Here is a 22,193-nt window from a genome sequence, read left to right as displayed (position 1 = left end):
CCACCACCAACAAGATAGAGGTTTGGATTTTTTTTTTAATTCTGAAGACTCTTAAGGAGCACCACATGACAACAAGGCACAATAATTCACCCCTCATGTCTTAAAGAGGCATCACCACTACTTTCTTTGAAACAGAATGTTCTGCAGCAAAGAAGCTGGAAATTGAGGCTTGTGGATGCCCTGTGGATAGAACAAGGCAGAAAGTTTCTCCCTTACAAATGGATATGTTCAACACCCCAGCCTGAAGAACACTGCCAGTTCAAAGTCACTTACCCAAATCTGAAGCTTGATTCTCTTTTCATTTTTGAATACAGTTTTTACTTTGAAATCGATCCCAACTGTGCTGACGAATGCAGATGTAAAGGAGTCATCCGCATAACGGAATAGAAAAGATGTTTTCCCCACACTGCTATTGCCGATGATGAGTAATTTGAACATGTAGTCAAAGTTCTGATCAGATGAGTCTTTCTGGCCATACCTGGCATCTTGGGCAGAGGCCATCTGTGATAAAAAACAAAACAAAACAAAAACAAAATAGGTGTGGATCAGACTCTCATTTGATATGAAGCTAGCAGCATACTCATTATTGGCCTTGCCAGAAACAGATGTCAGACACTCAGGAGGCGAGTGGAGAGTGCTCCCCAGTCTTCCTCTGATATTGGTATCCATGGCAATAATTCCCTGCTGGAAGACAGAATAGCAAATCTTACAGGCCTTTCCAGCTGCGTTGGTGCATGTCACTGCTCAGCATTCAGAACCAATCAAAGACACCAAAGGGGATGTCTATAAGGGTAACATGACAAGCAAAGAGATGAGAAATTGGCCAGGGCATGTGGGCTGTGAAACTTTATAATCCTACTGACGGAGACACCAAAGTGGCTGAACAGCAGGGTATTTCTTCCTGAATTATCTGAATGATTTGAATCTCTCTTATTTCATAGGGAAGCACACCCAAAGCATATCTCTACTTCATTTATTATCATATCAAATCAACATCCTAACATAAATGGCAGTGTCTTTTAAATTAAAAATAATTATGATGGCAAATATATATAGTTCAAACAATGTGCCGGATACTAACTTATTTAATCCCTCACAGTAACCCAATGAGATGGGTACTTTTAATATTTCCATATTAAAATGAGAAAATTGAGGCGCAGAGATATTAAGTAACTTGCTCAACTTCATACAGGTGTTAATAGTAGAGGCAGGATTCAAACAAGCAGTGTGGTGCCAGGGCTCATGTTCTTGACACCTGCCCTACTTCCAAATGACGACTAGGGAGGCATGCACAAGTGCCCTAGAAGATCATGTCGGAAATATTCATTGTGAAATGCATCAAAGGAGAGCCTGACCTGGGTTCAAAACTTGGCTCCACTATTTATTGGCTGTGTGACCTTGGTTTATTTTAAATTGGTGTGCTGCAGTTTCCTGCCTTAGATGAAATGGGAAAATATAATATCTAACTTGGAATTCCTGTGAAAATAATAGATGATACAGCTGTAAAGCAGATATGTAAAGCATCTAGCATAAAATAGAAAATGATCTCTACAATCAATTACAAATGCTTTAGGTGGATATTGGCTGTTATTCATCTTTTTTGATGATCATCTTAACATCTATCAAAAATGATATTGCATTACTTCTAAGTACCATTTGGCTCAATATAGAAAAGAGGTATTTAGAATGTTGAATCCCACTGATTAGTACATTTGTTCAGCACATTTTCTGATGCTATAAATTATATGGCAATTGTTATTCTGTTTAATATGGTAGCCAGTAGTCACATATGGTGATTTAAATTTACATTAACATGAAACAAAATTAGAAATTCCATTCCTCAATCATACTAGCCACATTTCAAGTGCAAAATAGCAGCATATGACTAATGGCTACTATACTGGACAGTGCAAATACAGATCATTGGCATAATTGCAGAAAGCTCTATTGCACAATGCTAGGCTAGACAGTCTATTTTCCATTTCCCATAAAAGCTGATTAATAGTTACTTGTTTCTCTTTGGGGTAGGGGGAGGAAAAGGGAGAGGCTCCAAGAGATGGAAAAATGTTAGAAACAGTAAACAGTACTCAGCCTCATCTAGGACAACACTGGTAACCTGAAGTCAGGGGTGTGTTTGTGTGTGTGTGTGTGTCTGTGTGTGTGTACACATATGTTTACAGAAAACTGAGGAAAAAGGAAAAAGGGAAATGGTGAGATCGTGTATTCCTCTTCTACAAATACTTAATGCCAGCAAGATAATGCAATTTTATGTAAAAGAAGAAGGACAAACAAAAAACCTGTGTGTATTTCATGAAAGTTAAGGATAATAAAGATTCAAATTGCATTTTACATTTTCTTATTAAACATAAGCTTAAGCATTTCTTTTTTTAAGTCTATACAGCCACACAAATATATTTAGAAATTGTGAAAACCTATAACAAACGCTTCCCAGTGGGCAGAGGTCAGCCTCTATAACAGGCAGATAGCATCACTTTCTTTTTTGGCCCACCAGCCCACATGCTAAGGTCAACTTTCCCCAACACATGCCGGCCAAGGGCAAAAGTATGATTGTAACTCTTGACCACTAGTTTGAACAATGATCTCTTGCCATGATGATTTCTGGTCCCCCAGAAAGCCAGTTAACTGTTTTATTTGGCAGTGCTATTCCTGCAGACATTGACCTTTCATCATTTAATGCTCCTCTCCTATATGAGCTGCTAAATTCAAACAGGCCTAAAAATGGCCTTCATTAAGAAGGTTATTTTACCTTTCTTCATATGAACCAGACTGGATTTGGGGGTCTGGTAAGAATGTTCAGCTAAGCCACAGCCAGAAAAGAGACACTATATATTTCCTAGAGCTGCTCACTTACTTGGCCTGATAGCTTACTATCTGTTGCAGCCCATAACCCTATGGTGGCATTCAAACTGAGGCCTGAGGATCTCTAGGATACCTCAAAAGTTGTAATGAAGACTGCTGCTATCAATTTCAGGTCCCATTCCAAAATTAAGTTGGTTTCAAAACCTGAAGAAAAATAATTGTCCCTAGGTATCTATAGGGGTTGGTTCCAGTACCTCCCATGGACACCACAATCTGCAGATGCTCAAGTACTTGATATAAAATGGTGTGGTATTCACATATAACTTATGTATATTCTCCTGTACAGTTTAAATTATTTACAGATTATTTATAATACCTAACACAATGTAAATGCTATGTAAACAGTTGTTATTATTCTGTATTATTTAGGAAATGATAACAAGAAAAAAAAGTCTATACATGTTCAGTACACATGAAATTTTTTCCCAAATATTTTCTACCTGCAACTAGTTCACTCCACACGTGGGAACTCATGGATATGAAGGGTGAACTATATAGATATCACTAATATATAGTCCTTTGGAATATGACTGTACGCATTTAGATGATGACAAGCACAACTGGGACAGCAATATCTTTAATTTCAAGGGCTAATATACCTTGTTGTGTTAGCAGCAAAGAAGGTAATGGGGGCAAAACAGGGTGTCTAGGAGGGACACAGAGCTGGTGGACATGTGTACCCAGCAAAATTCTTCTCAGGAAGAGCCTCTAAAGAATTAATTAGAAAAAGTTATTAACTCAGTTACTCTCGAAGACTGTTTATGGTTTCTTTTTTTTTTTTTTTTTTTTTTTTACTATTTCCTAATTTAACACACCTAATAAGATTCCACAAAGAGCCAAAAAGATATGCATTTGGAATGTATGTGTGTTTTTGTATAACTTCAGATAATGAAATAAATCCTAGCTCAGAAGATGAAGAAAGAAACAGCCCTAATCTTGCTGAGACCACAAGTGAAGCAATTTGACAGCATACGAATTGTCAAAGAGGCTTACAGACAGGCACTATGTAAGTTTACTGATATCTCTAAATACTAAAGTCATGTGAACATTCTCAAAATTTTCATGGGGAAACATAGCTGAAATTTGAAAACAGGAACAGGCAAGGGGCACATCAAATTTCATAAAAGATATACAAAAATAACTTCAAATGGCGTTAATCTTGAACTTCAAATAACAAATAATCATAGAGTTGGAAAGAATCTTCAAAGGCCGTGCAACTTCCCACCCATCCCATGTCCCTTTCATGGCATCCATCATCTGGGGTTGTTGTCCTAGCTTCATCATTCACACTGAGCAGCAAGATGTTCACTATGCTGTGAAGCAGCCTTTACAGCATAGAGAGAACTCCAGGTATCTGAAGGAACCCTTCAGGCTCCATAAGCTTTCTCTCCTCCTGCTTGGATGATCCCAACTAATTTAGCCTCTCTTCCACATAGGACGTGTCTGAAAAATTGAACACATCCTGCTAGGTTAAAACTGACACCTCTTCAGATTTTTCAAAGTCCTATGTGTGGCTTTCATAATTGGTCAAAATATTCTAGATATTTATCTACTTAGTCCAAAGTAGAATGAAACCATTATATCTTATCACACTTGACTTAAAATGCTCATCACTATTTTCACATTAACTGTATGAACATAGATTTCTTCTATTCCCATTCTATATTTGACAACTTTTTTTTTACGGAAGTGTCAACCTTTATGTGTATTCTGTTAAATTTCCTCTTGTTTGCTTTGATTTACAATTCAATTGTGATCTCACAATCCCTTCATCAAAAGTATTGGTTATCTTTTTCAGATTTGTGTCATTCCTAAATTTGATTAGTATGTATTTTATGTGTTCATCTAAGGCCCTCATCAAAATGGTAATCACTTTTTAGACAAATAACAATTAACTTTTTAGCCTGTTGAATATATAAATCTATGGGTGAGACCTGAACAGAATGTCATTAAGGAATTCAAAATGTGAAGCAAAGTCTTAACCTTTAAAAGCTGGTGTCTTGGAAAGCCACTGTGTTGTTGGTCCGGGTAGGCCTTGGTTCAATAGCAGTGAATAGATCATGGATTTAATTGGTATATCATTTTAAATTGTAACTATTGTTTTCCCAGAAGTTCTACTGACCAGGAACCAAATCGGTTACCTCTGATTAAAACATGTAACCACAGCCTCCTTCAGAGTTGTTCACATTTGTTTTTCAAATAACACAGGAAAAAGAAATTATTTACAGGAATTCACTTGCCCACTCACAAATCTAAACTGTACTAAGCCATTCTGTGGATCTGATGAGGAAAAACAAAAATAAGTTGTTTCAAAGTTACGTTTCGTACTGAATGGGCAAAAGCTGGAAGCATTCCCCTTGAAAACCAGCACAAGACAAGGATGCCCTCTTTCACCACTCCTATTCAACATAGTATTGGAAGTCCTGGTCAAGGCAATCAGGCAAGAGAAACAAATGAAAGGCATCCAAATAGGAAGACAGGGAGTCAAACTATCCCTGTTTGCAGACTACATGATCCTGTATTTAGAAAACCCCACAGCCTTGGCCCAAAAGCTCCTTAAGCGGATAAACAACTTCAGCAGTGTCGCGATACAAAAATATTAATGTGCAAAAATCACCAGCATTCCTATACACCAACAACAGTCAAGCTGAAAGCTAAATCAGGAATGCAATTCCATTCACAACTGCCACAAATATATATATATATATTTACATACACACACACCTAGGAACACAGCTAACCAGCTAACCAGGGAACTGAAAGATCTCTACAAAAACAACTACAAAACACTGCTCAAAGAAATCAGAGATGACACAAACAAATGGAAAAATAGTCCTTGCTCATGGACAGGAAGAAGCAATATCATTAAAATGGGTATACTGCCCAAAGCAATTTATAGATTAAATGATATTCCTGTTAAACTACCAATGATATTCTTCACAGAACTAGAAAAAACTATTTTAAAATTCATATTGAACCAAAAAAGAGCATGAATAGCCAAGGCAATCTTAAGCAAAAAGAACAAAGCTGGAGGCATCATGCTACCCAACTTCAAACTATACTACAGGGCTACAATAACCAAAACAGCATGATACTGGTACAAAAACAAGACACAGAGACAAATGGAACAGAATAGAGAACCCAGAAATAAGACCGCACACCTACAACTATCTGATCTTCAACAAACCTGACAAAAACAAGCAATGCGGAAAGGACTCCCTATTCAATAAATGGTGCTGGGAGAACTGGCTAGCAGTATGCAGAAGATTGAAACTGGACCCCTTCCTTACACGGTATACAAAAACTAACTCAAGATGGATTAAAGACTTAAATATAAAACGCAACTATAAAAACCCCAGAAGACAACCTAGGCAATACCATTATTGACGTAGGAGCAGGCAAAGATTTCATGACAAAGATGCCAAAACCAACTGCAACAAAAGCAAAAATTGGCAAATAGGTTCTAATTAAACTAAAGAGCTTCTGTACAACAACAGAAACTACCAACAGAGTGAACAGACAACCTACAGAATAGAAGAAATTTTTTGCAAACTATGCCTCTAACAAATGTCTAATATACCGCATCTATAAGGAACTTAGACAAATTTACAAGAGGACAATTAAAAACTCCATTAAAAAGTAGGCAAAGTGCATGAACAGACACTTTTCAAATGCAGACATACATGCAGCCAACAAACATATGAAAAAAAGGTCAACATCACTGATCATTACAGAAATGCAAATCAAAACCACAATGAGATACTATTTCACACCAGTCAGAATGGCTATTACTAAAAAATCAAAAATAACAGATTCTGGCAAGATTGCAGAGAAAAAGGAATGCTTATATACTGTTGGTAGGAGTGTAAATTAGTTCAACCATTGTGGAAGACAGTGCGGCAATTCCCCAAAGACCTAAAAACAGAAATGCCATTAGACCCAGCGATCTCACCACTGGGTATATACCCAAAGGACCAGACATTGCTCTATTATAAAGACACATGCACATATATGTTCATTATTGCCCTATTCACAATAGCAAAGATATGGAATCAACCTAAATGCCCACCAATGGTAGACTGGATAAAGAAAATGTGGTACATATACCATGGAATCCTACGCAGCCATAAAAATGTCTTTTGTAGGAACATGGGATGGAGCTGGAGGCCAGTATTCTTGGCAAACTAACTCAGGAACAGAAAACCAAATACTTCATGTTCTCACTTACAACTGGTAGCTAAATGATGAGAACACACGGACACATAGATGGGAACAAAATACACTGGGGCCTATAGGACAGTGAAGGGTGGGGAGGAGGGAGAGGATTAGGAAAAATAACTAAGGGGTACTGGGCTTAATACCTGGATGATAAAATAATCTGTACAACAAACTCCATGACACAAATTTACCTATATACAAACCTGCACATATACCCTTAAACTTAAAAGTTAAATAAAATAAAGTTACTATGTTCCAGCTACTATTATTGATAATAGTCTGAGTCATTCCCTGCTAAAGTAAAGAATGGAAGGAGGAACTAGGGTAAATTATCCAAAAAAAATGCAATTCTTCTTTGAAATTAGAAGGGTAAAAATAAGGATGGGATATATGTATTGGAAGTGCAGAAACACATAAAGTAAATTCAAACCTCAATCATTGTTACCTGTGAAAAAAGAAAAGAAAATGGCAAATTGCAAACAAAAAACATACTCAACATTGTTAATATTAGAAAATGTAAATTAAGACCCCAGTGAGATACCACTGTATACCTATTATAACAGCTAGAATTAGAAAAAAAAATTAAAACCTGACAATTGCTGGCAAGGATGTGGAGCAACTGGAATACTCATAAATTGCTGCTGAGACTGTTTAAAATGGCACAGCCTCTCTGACCAACAGTTTAGCAGTTTCTCATGAAGTTAAATTGTATTTACCATATGACCTAACAATCCCACTCCTAGGGATTTGCCCAAGAGAAATAAAAACGTATGTACACACACACACACACACACACACACACACACACAGAGAAAAACAAAAATCATTTTTTTCTGACAGCTTCAAAGGAAGGCTAAATTTTTAAAGCCAAGAAAGAAAACATTTGAAGTTAGCATTTCCAAAAGTCTGTCATCTGGACTCCAGGCGATTTCTCCTGGTGAAAGTCCTCATCTGTGCACAGGTTTGCAGGTCTCCACGTTTGTCTCTCAGAATCGATTAGAATTGTGATGTGCTTTGCAATCTCTGGCCAGCAATTTCTCCATGTATCTGCTACCGTTTGCTCTTGCAGGAACCAGTTCACTGCTTACAACTCACCATCAAGCTGAAAGGGCTGCCCAGGGAACAGGAAGTGGCCAAGGCGCTGGAAAGTTTAAATCCTAATCCTGGCTTCTGAAGTAAAGGGGCCTGGAAAAGGTCAGATTCAGAAATTGTATTTATCTTTTTTCTTTACCTTAGCAGGGAATGAATAACTATTTTATGGGACTCATAGGAGAATGTATACAATAGTATGCCAAATTATGGTAATGCCTTCAAGATGCAAACCACTATACATTTTAAAGGTATAAAGGCATTCCTCAAGCTAAATTTCACCTTTCTCCTTTCAGCCTTTCTCTGGATCTCCAACTCATGTGTAGCTTCTTTAGTAGATGTGAATAACTCTCAGCTTATGTATAGGAATATGGCTAAATAATAACAGCAGCACGGGTCTTACATGCCGTATGTGCTTTACAAGTATTATCACACCTAATCTTTGCACTATCCCTAGAAAGTGTAACTAGTTCAACCATTAGCATCCCCCTTTTAAAGGAACAGAACCTTCTGGTACATTTCAAAGGCTACTTTCCCCTTTCCCCTGCTGGAAAAATGAGACATTTTTCTCTGATCTTCACTGGAGGACCTGCTAGGGCTCCTGAAGGTAAAATGTAAAAAGTATGAAGGGGCCCCCAAGACTGGCACCCCCTGGAATTTTTCTCTCTGGTCCATACTGAGCCTCCAGCAATGCAATTATAGTTCAGGTTTTTCTTTTATTTTCTTTATTATACTTTAAGTTCTAGGTACATGTGCACAACATGCAGGTTCGTTACATAGGTACACATGTGCCATGTTGGTTTGCTGCACCCATTAACACATCATTTACATTAGGTATTTCTCCTAATGCTATCCCTCCCCCTCCTCCCCACTCCCTGACAGGTCCCAGTGTGTGATGTTAACCACCCTAAGTCCAAGTGTTCTCATTGTTCAATTTCCACCTAAGAGTGAGAACATGCTGTGTTTGGTTTTCTTTCCTTGTGTGATAGTTTGCTGAGAATGATGGTTTCTAGCTTCATCCATGTCCCTACAAAGGATATGAACTCATCCTTTTTTATGGCTGGATAGTATTCCATGGTGTATATGTGCCACATTTTCTTAATCCAGTCTACCATTGATGGACATCTGGGTTGGTTCCAAGTCTTTGCTATTGTGAATAGTGCCACAATAAATATACGTGTGCATGTGTCTTTATAGTAGCATGATTTATAATCCTTTGGGTATATACCCAGTAATGGGATCTCTGAGTCAAATGGTATTTCTAGTTCTAGATCCTTGAGGAATTGCCACACTGTCTTGCACAATGGTTGAACTAATTTACACTCCCATCAACAGTGTAAAAGTGTTCCTATTTCTCCACATCTTCTCCAGCATCTGTTGTTTCCTGACTTTTTAATGATCACCATTCTAACTAGCATGAGATAGTATGTCATTGTGGTTTTGATTTGCATTTCTCTGATGGCCAGTGATGATGAGCATTTTGTCATGTGTCTGTTGGCCACATAAATGTCTTCTTTTGAGAAGTGTCTGTTCATATCCTTTGTCCAATTTTTGATGGGGTTGTTTTTTTCTTGTAAATTTGTTTAAGTTCTTTGTAGATTCTTTGTAGATTCTGGATATTAGCCCTTTGTCAGATGCAACCCCTGCTCTTTTTTTGCTTTCCATTTGCTTGGTAGATCTTCCTCCATCCCTTTATTTTGAGCCTACACGTGTCTCTACATGTAAGATGGGTCTCCTGAATACAGCACACTGATGTGTTTGGACTCTTTATACAATTTGCCAGTCTGTGTCTTTTAATTGGGGCATTTAGCCCATTTACATTTAAGGTTAATATCGTTATGTGTGAATTTGATCCTGTCATTATGATGTTAGCTGGTTATTTTGCCCGTTAATTGATGCAGTTTCTTCATAGCATCGATGGTCTTTACAATTTGGGATGTTTTTGCAGTGGCTGGTACTGGTTGTTTCCTTCCATGTTTAGTGCTTCCTTCAGGAGCTCTTATAAGGCAGGCCTGGTGGTGACAAAATCTCTCAGCATTTGCTCGTCTGTAAAGGATTTGCTTGTCTGTAAAGGATTTTATTTCTCCTTCACTTATGAAGCTTAGTTTGGCTGGATATGAGATTCTGGGATGAAAATTCGTTTCTTTAAGAATGTTGAATATTGGCCCCCACTCTCTTCTGGCTTGTAGGGTTTCTGCCGAGAGATCCGCTGTTAGTCTGATGGGCTTCCCTTTGTGGGTAACTCGACCTTTCTCTCTGGCTGCCCTTAACACCTTTTCCTTCATTTCAACCTTGGTGAATCCAACAATTATGTGTCTTGGGGTTGCTCTTCTTGAGGAGTATCTTTGTGGTGTTCTCTGTATTTCCTGAATTTGAATGTTGGCCTGCCTTGCTAGATTGGGGAAGTTCTCCTGGATAATATCCTGCAGAGTGTTTTCCAACTTGGTTCCATTCTCCCCGTCACTTTCAGGTACACCAATCAAATGTAGATTTGGTCTTTTCACATAGTCCTATATTTCTTGGAGGGTTTGTTCATTTCTTTTTACTCTTTTTTCTCTAATCTTGTCTTGGTTTTTTTTTTAAATTTGATCCTCAATCACTGATATCCTTTCTTCCACTTGATCGAATCGGCTATTGAAGTTTGTGCATACATCACGAAGTTCTCGTGCCACGGTTTTCAACTCCATCAGGTCATTTAAGGTCTTTCCTACACTGTTTATTCTAGTTAGCCACTTATCTAACCTTTTTTCAAGGTTTTTACCTTCCTTGCGACGGATTAGAACATGCTCGTTTAGCTCAGAGATGTTTGTTATTACTGACCTTCTGAAGCCTACTTCTGTCAACTCGTCAGTCATTCTCCATCCAGCTTTGTTCTGTTGCTGGCAAGGAGCTGAGATCTTTTGGAGGAGAAGAGGCATGCTGGTTTTTGGAATTTTCAGCTTTTCTGCTCTGGTTTCTCCCCATCTGTGGTTTTTTCTACCTTTGGTCTTTGATGTTTGTGACCTACAGATGGGGTTTTGGTGTGGATGTCCTTTATGTTGATGTCGATGCTATTTCTTTCTGTTTGTTAAGTTTTCCTTCTAACAGGTCCCTCAGCTGCAGGTCTGTTGGAGTTTGCTGGAGGTCCACTCCAGACCCTGTTTGCCTGGGTATTACCAGAGGAGACTGCAGAACAGCAAATATTGCAGAATAGCATATATTACTGCCTGATCCTTCCTCTGGAAGCTTCATCCCAGAGGAGCACCCACCTGTATGAGGCCTGTCGGCCCCTACTGGGAGATGTTTCCCAGTTAGGCTACACGGGGATCAGGGACCCACTTGAAGAGGCAGTCTGTCCATTCTCAGAGCTCAAACCCTGTGCTGGGAGAACCACTGCTCTCTTCAGAGCTGTCAGACAGGGATGTTTAAGTCTGCAGAAGTTTCTGCTGCCTTTTGTTCAGCTATGCCCTGCCCACAGAGGGGGAGTCTATAGAGGCAGTAGGCCTTGCTGAGCTGCGGTGGGCTCCGCCCAGTTTGTGCTTCTCAGCCACTTTACCTATTCAAGCCTCAGCAATGGTGGACGCCCCTCCCCCACCAGGCTGCCACCTTGCAGGTGGATCTCAGACTGCTGTGCTATCAGTGAGCAAGGCTCCGTTGGCGTGGGACCTGCCGAGCCAAACACAGGAGAGAATTTCCTGGTCTGCCAGTTGCTAAGACTGTGGGAGAAGTGCAGTATTTGGGCAGAGTGTCCCATTTTTCCAGATACAGTCTGTCACGGCTTCCTTTGGCTAGGAAAGGGAAATCCCTGATTCCTTGTGCTTCCCGGCTGAGGTGACACCCCGCCCTGCTTCAGCTCACCCTCCGTGGGCTGCACCCACTGTCCAACCAGTCCTAATGAGATGAACCAAGTACCTCAGTTGGAAATGCAGAAATCACCCGTCTTCTGCATCGATCATGCTGGGAGCTGCAGACCAGAGCTGTTCCTATTTGGCCATCTTGGAACGGAAGACCTCTTTTTTATTTTTTGAGATGGAGTTTCACTCTTGTCACCCAGGTTGGAGTGCAATGGCACGATCTTGGCTCACTGCAACCTCTACCTCCCAGGTGTAAGCAATTCTCCTGCATCAGCCTTCCAAGTAGCAGGGATTACAGGCGCTTGGTGCCCACCAACACATTCGGCTAATTTTTGTATTTTTAGTAGAAACAGGGTTTCACTGTGTTGGCCAAGATGATCTCGAACTCCTGACCTCAAGAGATCCTCCTGCCTCAGCCTCCCAAAGTACTAGGATTAGAGGTGTGAGCCACTGCGCCTAGCCAGTTCAGGTTTTTCTACTTCAGTGCTAGTTCCCACAGAAGTCTCTGCTCTGTTAAGTTGTGATTTTCTGTATCTGCCTGTCTGTCGCTCCAATTACGGGGGGCAGTGATTTGCCCTGTGACTTCATTTCTCTGATAGATATAAGAGTTGTTGATTTTTAGTTTGTTCAGCTTTTTTCTAGTGTGAAGATGGAAGTGATGACTTCCAAGCTCCTCACATGCAGAACCAAAATCATCTCCATTTTAAAGATGAAATTAAGGGAATCTGAAAGGAGGGAGAATCATGGTGCATGGGAGGCAGGACTAGATTGCACCTGTACAGAGCAGCGTATGGTGGCTTGCACTGTGAATTTTAGCTCCAGATTGACTGCAAGAAAAAAACAGCAATCCTGAGAGGACCCACAGACCCTCTGAAGGAAGCAGACTGCTCCTGCAGGACCCAGGAGACACCCCAAATACTGTGAGTGCTCCAACTGTAGAAGTGGGAAAGGGAGGCCCTCCTCTCCCGAACACACACCCCACTGGAGAAGTTGAAGGTTTGTTTGTAGGAGAAGTTTCAGACTTTACCTGGAGCTGAGTCAAATTAGAGAGCCGAGCCAAGAGAAATACAGGGGTAGAGGAAGCAGCAGAAAGGCCCTGCGAGCTCTCTGGGTCCCCAAGCAGCCCATTCCTGCCTGGCACCACAGGGATCCATCTGGAGGGTGGCCAAAGGAGCACGGGGTAAAACTCCACAGGGAGAAGGAATTCTCTAGGTGAACTTTGTAACAATTTGAAAAGGGCAAAAATCTTCCTGACCAGAACTCGGGGGAGAGCACAAATCTGAATCCAGCTTGCAGACTTCACAGGCTGGGGAAGAACTACAGCCTTTTTCTTTCACAGCTGGGAGGCAGACAGCCTCAGGCAAGTTTTCAAGCCCATCTTGCCCTCTACCTGTAAACAGAATTGGGGCTGTTGTTGGGGTCACAGTGTGAGTGAGACCAGCCCTTCAGTTTGCACAGGAGCTGGGTGAGGCCTGTGACTACCGGCTTTCCCCTACTTTCCTGACAACCTCCATGACTCAGCAGAGGCAGCCATAATACTTCCACAACTCCAGTGTCCTGGAAATCTCACTCCCATGCCCCACAGCAGCTGAAGCAAGACCCACTCAAAGAGAGTCTGAGCTCAGACAGGCCTAGTCCCACTCCCCATAGTCCTTCCCTACCTACCCACCTTTCTGGTAGTGGAAGACAAAGGGCATATAATCTTGGGAGGTCTAAGGCCCCACCTACCGCCGGTCCCTCTCCACACTACTACAGCTGATGCTTTCTGCAAAGTGCCACCTCCTGGCAGAAGGCCAACCAGGACAAAAATAGAGCATTAAACCACCAAAGCTAAGGACCTTCACAGAATCCACTGTACCCTCTGCCACCTCCAGTGGAATAGGCACTGATATCCACACCTGAGAGACCCACAGATGGTTCACATCACAGGACTCTGTGCAGACAACCTCCAGTACCAGTCTGGAGCCAGGTAGACTGGCTGGGTGGCTAGACCCAGAAGACAAACAACAATCACTGCAGTTTGACTCACAGGAAGCCACATCCACAGGAAAAGGGGGAGAGTACTACATTAAGAGAATACCCTGTGGGACAAAAAAGAAATCTGAACAACAGCCTTCAGCCCTAGACCTTCCCTCTGACACAGCGTACCCACATGAGAAGGAACCAGAAAACCAACCCTGGTAATATGACAAAACAAGGCTCTTCAACACCCCTAAAAATCACAGTAGTTCACCAGCAATGAATCCAAACCAAGAAGAAATCCCTGATTTGCCTGAAAAAGAATTAAGGAGGTTAGTTATTAAGCTAATCAGGGAGGGACCAGAGAAAGCTGAAACCCAATGTAAGGAAATCCAAAAAATGATACAAGAAGTGAAGGGAGAAATATTTAAGGAAATAGACAGCTTAAATAAAAAACAATCAAAAATTCAGGAAGCTTTGGACACACCTTTAGAAATGTGAAATGCTCAGGAAAATCTCAGCAATAGAATTGAACACGTAGAAGAAAGAAATTCAGAGCTCGAAGACAAGGTCTTTGAATTAACCCAATCCAACAAAGACAAATAAAAAAGAATAAGAAAATATGAACAAAGCCCCCAAGGGGTCTGGGATTATGTTAAATGACCAAATCTCAGAATAATCGGTGTTCCTGAAGAAGACAATTCTAAAAGCTTGGAAAACATATTTGGGGGAATAATTGAGGAAAACTTCCCCAGCCTTGCTAGAGATCTAGACATCCAAATACAAGAAACACAAGGAACACCAGGGAAATGTATCACAAAGAGATCTTCACCTAGGCACATTGTCATCAGGTTATTCAAAGTTAAGACAAAGGAAAGACTCCTAAGAGCTGTGAGACAGAAGCACCAGGTAACCTATAAAGGAAAGTCTATCAGATTAACAGTAGATTTCTCAGAAGAAACCCTATGAGCTAGAAGGGATTGGGGCCATATTTTCAGCTTCCTCAAACAAAACAATCATCAGCCAAGAATTTTGTATGCAGCGAAACTAAGCATCATATATGAAGGAAAGATACAGTCATATTCAGACAAGCAAATGCTGAGAATTCACCGTTACCAAGCCACCACTACAAGAACTGCTAAAAGGAGCCCTAAACCTTGAAACAAATCCTGGAAACACATCAAAACAGAACCTCATTAAAGCATAAATCACACAGGACCTATAAAATAAAAATACCATTGCATGACGAATGCAATGGTACCTCATATTTCAATACTAATGTTGAATGTAAATGGCCTAAATCCTCCACTTAATAAAAGATACAGAATCGCAGAATGGATAAAAACTCACTAACCAACTATCTGCTGCCTTTAGGAGACTCACCTAAAACATAAGGACTCACATAAACTTAAAGGGCTGGAAAAAGGCATTTCATGCAAATGAACACCAAAAGTGAGCAGGGATAGCTATTTGTATATCAGACAAAACAAACTTTAAAGCAACAGTGGTTAAAAGAAACAAAGAGGGACATTATATAATGGTAAAAGGCCTTATCCAACAGGAAAATATCACAATCCTAAACATATGCACCTAACACTCCCAAATTTATAAAACAATTATTAGTAGACATAAGAAATGAGATAGCAACACAGTACTAGTAGGGGACATCAATACTCCACTGACAGCACTAGACAGGTCATCAAGACAGAAAATCAATAAAGAAACAATGGATTTAAACTATACCTTGGAACAAATGGCTTAACAGATATATATAGAACATTTCATCCAACAACCACAGAATACACATTCTATTCAACAGCACATGGAATTTTCTCCAAGATAGACCATATGATAGGTCGTAAAAGAAACCTCAATAAATTTAAGAAAATTTAAATTATATCAAGCATTCTCTTAGACCACAGTGGAATAAAACTGGAAATCAATTCCAAAAGGAACCTTCAAAACCACACAAATACATGGAAATTAAATGACCTGCTCCTGAATGAACACTGGGTCAAAAAAAAATCAAGATGGAAATTTAAAAATTCTTTGAACTGAATGACAATAATGACACAACCTATCAAAACCTCTGGGATACAGCTAAGGCAGTACTAAGAGGAAAGTTCATAGCCTTAAACACCCACATCAGAAAGTCTGAGGAGCACAAACAGACAGTCTAAGGTTGCACCTCAAGTAACTAGAGCAACAAGAAAAAAACAAACCCGAAACCAGCATAAGGAAGGAAATAACCAAGATCAGAGCAGAACTAAATGAAATTGAAAGAAACAAACAAAAAAAATACAAAAGATAAATGAAACAAAAAGCTGGTTCTTTGAAAAGATAAATAAAATTGATAGACCATTAGCAAGATTAACCAAGAAAAGAAGAGAGAAAATCCAAATAACCTCACTAAGAAACTAAACAGATGATGTTACAGCTGACACTACTGAAATACAAAAGATTAGTCAAGGCTCTATGAACACCTTTATGCACGTAAACTGGAAAACTTAGAAGAGATGGACAAATTCCTGGAAAAAATACAACCCTCCTAGCTTAAATCAGGAAGAATCAGATACCCTGAACAGACCAAAAACAAGCAGTGAGATTGAAATGGTAATTAAAAAATTACCAAAATAAAAAAGTCCAGGAACAGACAGATTCACAGCAGAATTCTACCAGACATTCAAAGAAGAATTGGCACCAATCCTTTTGATACTATTCCACAAGATAGAGAAAGAAGAAACCCTCCCTACTTCATTCTATGAAGCCAGCATCACCTTAATACCAAAACCAGGAAAGGACACAACCAATAAAGAAAACTACAGACTGATATCCCTGAAGAACACAGATGCTAAAATCCTTAACAGAATACTAGCTAACCGAATCCAACAACATATTAAAAAGATAATCCACCATGATCAAGAGGGTTTCATACCAGATATGCAGGGATAGTTTAACATACATAAGTCAATAAATGTGATATGCCAAATAATAGAATTAAAAACAAAAATCACATGATCATCTCAATAGATGAGGGAAAAGCATTCAACAAAATCCAGCATCCCTTTATGATTAAAACTTTCAGCAAAATTGGCATACAAGGGACATACCTCAATGTAATAAAAGCCATCTATGACAAACCCACAGCCAACATAACACTGAATGGGGAAAAGTTGAAAGCATTCCCTCTGAGAACTAGAGCAAGACAAGGATGCCCACTCTCACCACTCCTCTTCAACACAGTACTGAAAGTCTGATCCCAAAGTAATCAGACAAGAGAACGAAATAAAGGGCATCCAGATCAAGAAAGAGGAAGTGAAACTGTCACTGTTTGCTGATGATATGATAGTTTACCTTGAAAACCCTAAAGACTCCTCCAGAAAGCTCCTAGAACTGATAAAAGAATTCAGCAAAGTTTCCAGATAAAAGATTAATGTACACAAATCAGTACCTCTTCTATATACCAACAGCAACTAAGCAGAGAGTCAAATCAAAAACTCAACTCCTTTTACATTAGCTGCAAAAATAAATAAATAAAAATACTTAGGAATATACCTAACCGAGGAGGCAAAGGACCTCTACAGGGAAAACTACAAAACATTACTGAAAGAAATCATAGATGACACAAACAAATGGAAACACATCCCATGCTCATGGATGGGTAGAATCAATATTGTGAAAATGACCATACTGCCAAAAGCAATCTGCAAATTCAATGCAATTCCCATCAAAATACCATCATCGTTCTTCACAGAATTAGAAAAAAAATTATAAAATTCATATGAAACCAAAAAGAGCCTGCATAGCCAAAGCAAGATTAAGCAAAAAGAACAAATCTGGAGGCATCATACTACCTGATTTCAAACTAAACTATAAGGCCATAGTCACCAAAACAGCATGGTACTGATATAAAAATAGATCCGTAGACCAATGGAACAGAATAGAGAACCCAGAAATAAACGCAAATACTTACAGCCAACTGATTTTCGACAAAGCAAACAAAAACATAAAGTCCCCCCTTTTCAATAACTAGTGCTGGGATAACTGGCTAGCCACATGTAGGAGAATGAAACTGGATCTTCATCTTTCATCTTAAACAAAAATCAACTGAAGATGGATTAAGGACTTAAACCTAAGATGTGAAACTATAAAAATGTAGAAGATAACATTGGAAAAACCCTTCTAGACATTGGCTTAGGCAAGGATTTCATGACCAAGAACCCAAAAGCAAATGCAGTAAAAACAAAGATAAATAGCTGGGACCTAATTAAACTGAAGAGCTTTTGCACATCAAAAGGAACAGTCAGCAGAGTAAACAGACAACCCACAGAGTGGGAGAAAATCTTCATAATCTATACATCTGACAAAGGACTAATATTCAGAATCTACACAAAACTGAACTTAAATTATAATAAAAAAGAAAAAAAAAAGAAAAAGGAGATGAATTTTATCAAACCATGTGAAAACTGTTCCTACTAGTATCAAAGGCCAGTGTTTTTCTCTCAGCCCATAGTATATAGTTTACTTCCAGTTTGGTTCCAGTGGTTTGCCCGAGTGGAGATAGCCCACACTGGGTCTTGGCAGCAGCAGAGTAAAGGAGAACCCCAGAACACAGAGAGAAGATTGTAAGCAAGGTCGGCTGGAACAGGAATGACAGTGGCTAGGAGAGCCCCTAGACCCTGACAATGCAATCCTGACAGCTGCAATGATATTGTCCTGAAGCTCAGGACTAGATTCAGATGTGGTCCTGAAGCTCAGGCCCTGGTCCCTGCTCAGAAATGTGGAAGCTTTGCAGTCCTGGGATGCCAGAGAGGACCCAGCTACTGGTAATCCAGGCCTTATAAATCACAGTGTGGTGAGAAGTAGGAAAATACCATTCCACCTATTTTCCATTTCTAAAATTATGTGCATGCAGATGCATCTGTGAAAGAGAGCATTCCACATTCTTAGTGGGATGTGAGTATGGATAAGAGCACATGCCCTGAGTCAGGCTGCCAAAGAAGGAATCCCAGCCCTGCTATTTGCTCCTTCGCTACTCATGAACATTTGGGCAAGGTTTTCGTTTTGTTTTGTTTTGTTTTTACCTATCCTAAGCTGCAGTTTCCTCATCTATATAATAGGAATAGTGAGATGAGCAAAGGAAAAGTGTTGGTATGTGTTAAATGCTCAAGTGAGGCTTCCATCATTATCTTTGATATTCTTCTTGTTGAATTCCCACCAATGCTATTCTCTGAAATGCAAATGGTCAGTTTTACAGAATATGCTTTCTCTTATTACCTAACTTCAGAGGGCAAGAGGTTTTAACACCCAACACTTTCCTGAGACTTTCATAATTTCTGAAATAGGTGACTTAAATTTTCTCCCTATTTTCAATTGTAATGATATGCCACAAAAAGCATTTATCAATATACCTCTTGGGGTAGAAGCTAAGACACTGAGGCATCGTGTTTAGATAGAAGTGTTCTGTGATCCAGACAGACTGCAGCGAGGAGAATGTAGCCAAAGGCCATATTCCCTGTGATAGGACTTGTCCTAGAACACTGCCTGACACTGAATAACTTCTAAAAATCTGCTAAACTCATGAAATCCTTAAGAGCAAGTGGAATTTTGTAGAAACTTGGAGAGAGCTGAGTTTCATGTCTAGACTAATAAGGGGAAGAATCCAAGTGGTAAGAAAAGATAAGAAAGGGAGCCCCAGGAACTCACAGCACTGTAGGAAAACTGTCCTCTCCTACAGCTTTGAAGTGTGTTTGGGTAAAGTTTAACTTAACCTCCAATACTGAATTTGGAAAATCACTGAAGTCTACAATATCATTATTTCAATATTGGGAATCATTAAAAGGCTTTCAGCTATATATATATATTTCAGCTATATATATATAATGTATTATATATTATTATAAATTTATATATAATATACTATGTATTATATATTATATATTTAAATATAATATATTATGTATTATATATCATTATATATTTATATATAATATATTATGTATTATATATTTATATATATATTTACTATATATGTAAAATCTTGCATATGTGGTGATCACCATCCTTTCCCTAAACCTCTCTACAATAATAGTAAAGGGATTTCACAAAAGCAAAATCTTTATAGACAGAGAGAAATAGACAGGAGACAAGAGTAGAAAAGAAAGGTCAACAAAAGTTTGGAATCTGGAAGTGAATAGACTGGAGAAAGCAGAATCCTAAGCCTGCTGAAAAACCTCACAAGAACTCTTGCCTGGCAGAACCTGGAAAGGCCTTGGAATTGGAGATACCAAGTGTCTCGATTATAGGGTATGGTAGGGTTACCAATTGTCCTGGTTTGCCTGGGAATGAGGAGTTTCATGGTACACAGCAGAACTTTCAGTGCTAAAACCAGCCAGCTAGGTGGTGGGTCACCCTAGTTGTGGCTGGGGCATGCAAACAAGAGAATTGGTTGAAAGTCCAAACCCCACATCCCTCCCAATAGCCAAGCAACCATCTTCCCCTTATACAACTTAGATAAAACAAAAGTAAGTTTAAAACATAAAAAAAAACCTCATCAAACATTCTTGACATTCACACTTTCTATATGCAGATGTCAATTTGTAAAAATGAAGGGCCTCTCTCTTAGCAACAAAATGTAAAGAATCCTTCAAAACTTTTCTTGTGGATATGATAAAATATACATAAGGTTTCTCATCATTTCTTGGCAGCAAAAAACACCAGACATCGTGTTTTCAAATACCTGTTCTCTCCAGTTGGATACATTTTTATTTAGGAATACAAAACGAAATTCTTTTAGGGTACACTAGAACCAAAATTCTCAGACATGCGGAACTCCACTGAAATTCTGGAGAATTAGAACATTTAGAGTGAGGCCAGAAATCTGTCATTTTTTAAAACACTTCATATGTTCTTTTCATCAGTCAGGTTTAGAAATCATTGGATTAACAAACATTCATATGGAAGCCAGGAGACATATATGTTGTCAAGGCCTCAGGGATATACTATGAGGTGACTGAGTAATCTGACATTTAGGCCAAGATCCCTGGGAACATGGAAATATAATCCTAGAGCTCTCCACCAGCTGCTGTCTTCACCAGACACCCCTCTTGGTGATACAGCTCAGCAGATCTCACCATCATGATGTTGACTCTTGCAGAGAAGGGTCTACACCCTACAATGCCCAGTCTGCCCAGACAAGCTGAATTCTGAGAAATGTGTTTCATCAATTATCTCTGCCCTGGTAAAAGCCAGAACCTTCTGAGGACCAGTGATATAACTCACTGCAAGCACCCTACTAGACTTTGAGGAGAGACAACCTAGTAGGAAGCAGTAAATATGTTCTCAAAGCTATGCAACTCTGCTCTGCTAAACTGTGGAAGGAGGCCTTGAATTTCTCCATCAGTCATTTTTAAAAATAAACACAATCGGGCTTTACTTCCCCCTCACTCCATTAGAAAGCACTGACAGCTAAAGGAGACCTGTGTCCAAATGGAGAACACAAAATGAGGAATAGCTCTTACAAGAATACCTCTTCCTGAGGAGAAAGAGTAAACAGAATGGACATATCTAGTGCTATGTGGTATAAGGAAAACCTCTCCTAAAAATATCTAGTAAGGTACTCTAAAAATTCCCACTGGGGTAAAAAAAAAAGCCTACATGTTAAGATTAATACATCCGTTTCCCAATAAGTTTTCATCATTAAACATTTTTAAAAATACTAAACATTTAAAAAATATCAAAACATTAAAAAAAGAGCCATTGAAAAATTCCTCCTGAGATTTGCTATAAATATTGGTTCTAGATCTTGATATCTTACCTCCCTTATTTCATCCATCAAGGTAGGTCATGTGTAGGAACAAGCACCTTGTTGTCCATGTACTTATGAGACAAAGGAATATCTGGATTATCTGTGAAAAACTTTGTGTATTCACAGTCTACATGTTTTTGTTTCCAAATTGTATAACTGTACCAGTTAGGATGACTTACAAAGCCACTTTCATAGTCATAATTATCCCTGCTTTCCATTCAAAAGCTACTGCTACTATTATTTACTACAAAGAACAAACCCACCCATGCACATTCATAAAAGAACGTTCACATCACAGGTGTGCTGTGTTTCTGTTATTCTTTTTAATCAGTCCTGCCACTCAGACAGGTGTTCAGTGGATCAAACATTCTAAAGAAAAACTATCTTCTATTAGAGCTAACACCCAT

General features: G+C 39.2%; 1 protein-coding gene across 2 annotated transcripts in view; it reads right to left on the bottom strand.

The window, feature by feature from the left end:
- The window catches only part of RAB3C (RAB3C, member RAS oncogene family), a 290,956-nt gene that overhangs the window by 250,973 nt on the left and 17,790 nt on the right, over positions 1-22,193 (bottom strand). For both annotated transcript variants that reach the window (XM_054489820.2, XM_054489821.2), the window contains exon 2: positions 274-501. In XM_054489820.2, the coding sequence (XP_054345795.1) occupies positions 274-501 (228 nt within the window). The remainder of the gene's footprint in view (positions 1-273; positions 502-22,193) is intronic.

This window comes from Pongo pygmaeus, chromosome 4 (assembly GCF_028885625.2).
Source record: "Pongo pygmaeus isolate AG05252 chromosome 4, NHGRI_mPonPyg2-v2.0_pri, whole genome shotgun sequence".
Classification (NCBI taxonomy): Eukaryota; Metazoa; Chordata; class Mammalia; order Primates; family Hominidae; genus Pongo; species Pongo pygmaeus.
The sequence above is the reverse complement of the archived record's forward strand: the minus strand, read 5'-3'. Positions and strand labels throughout refer to the sequence as shown.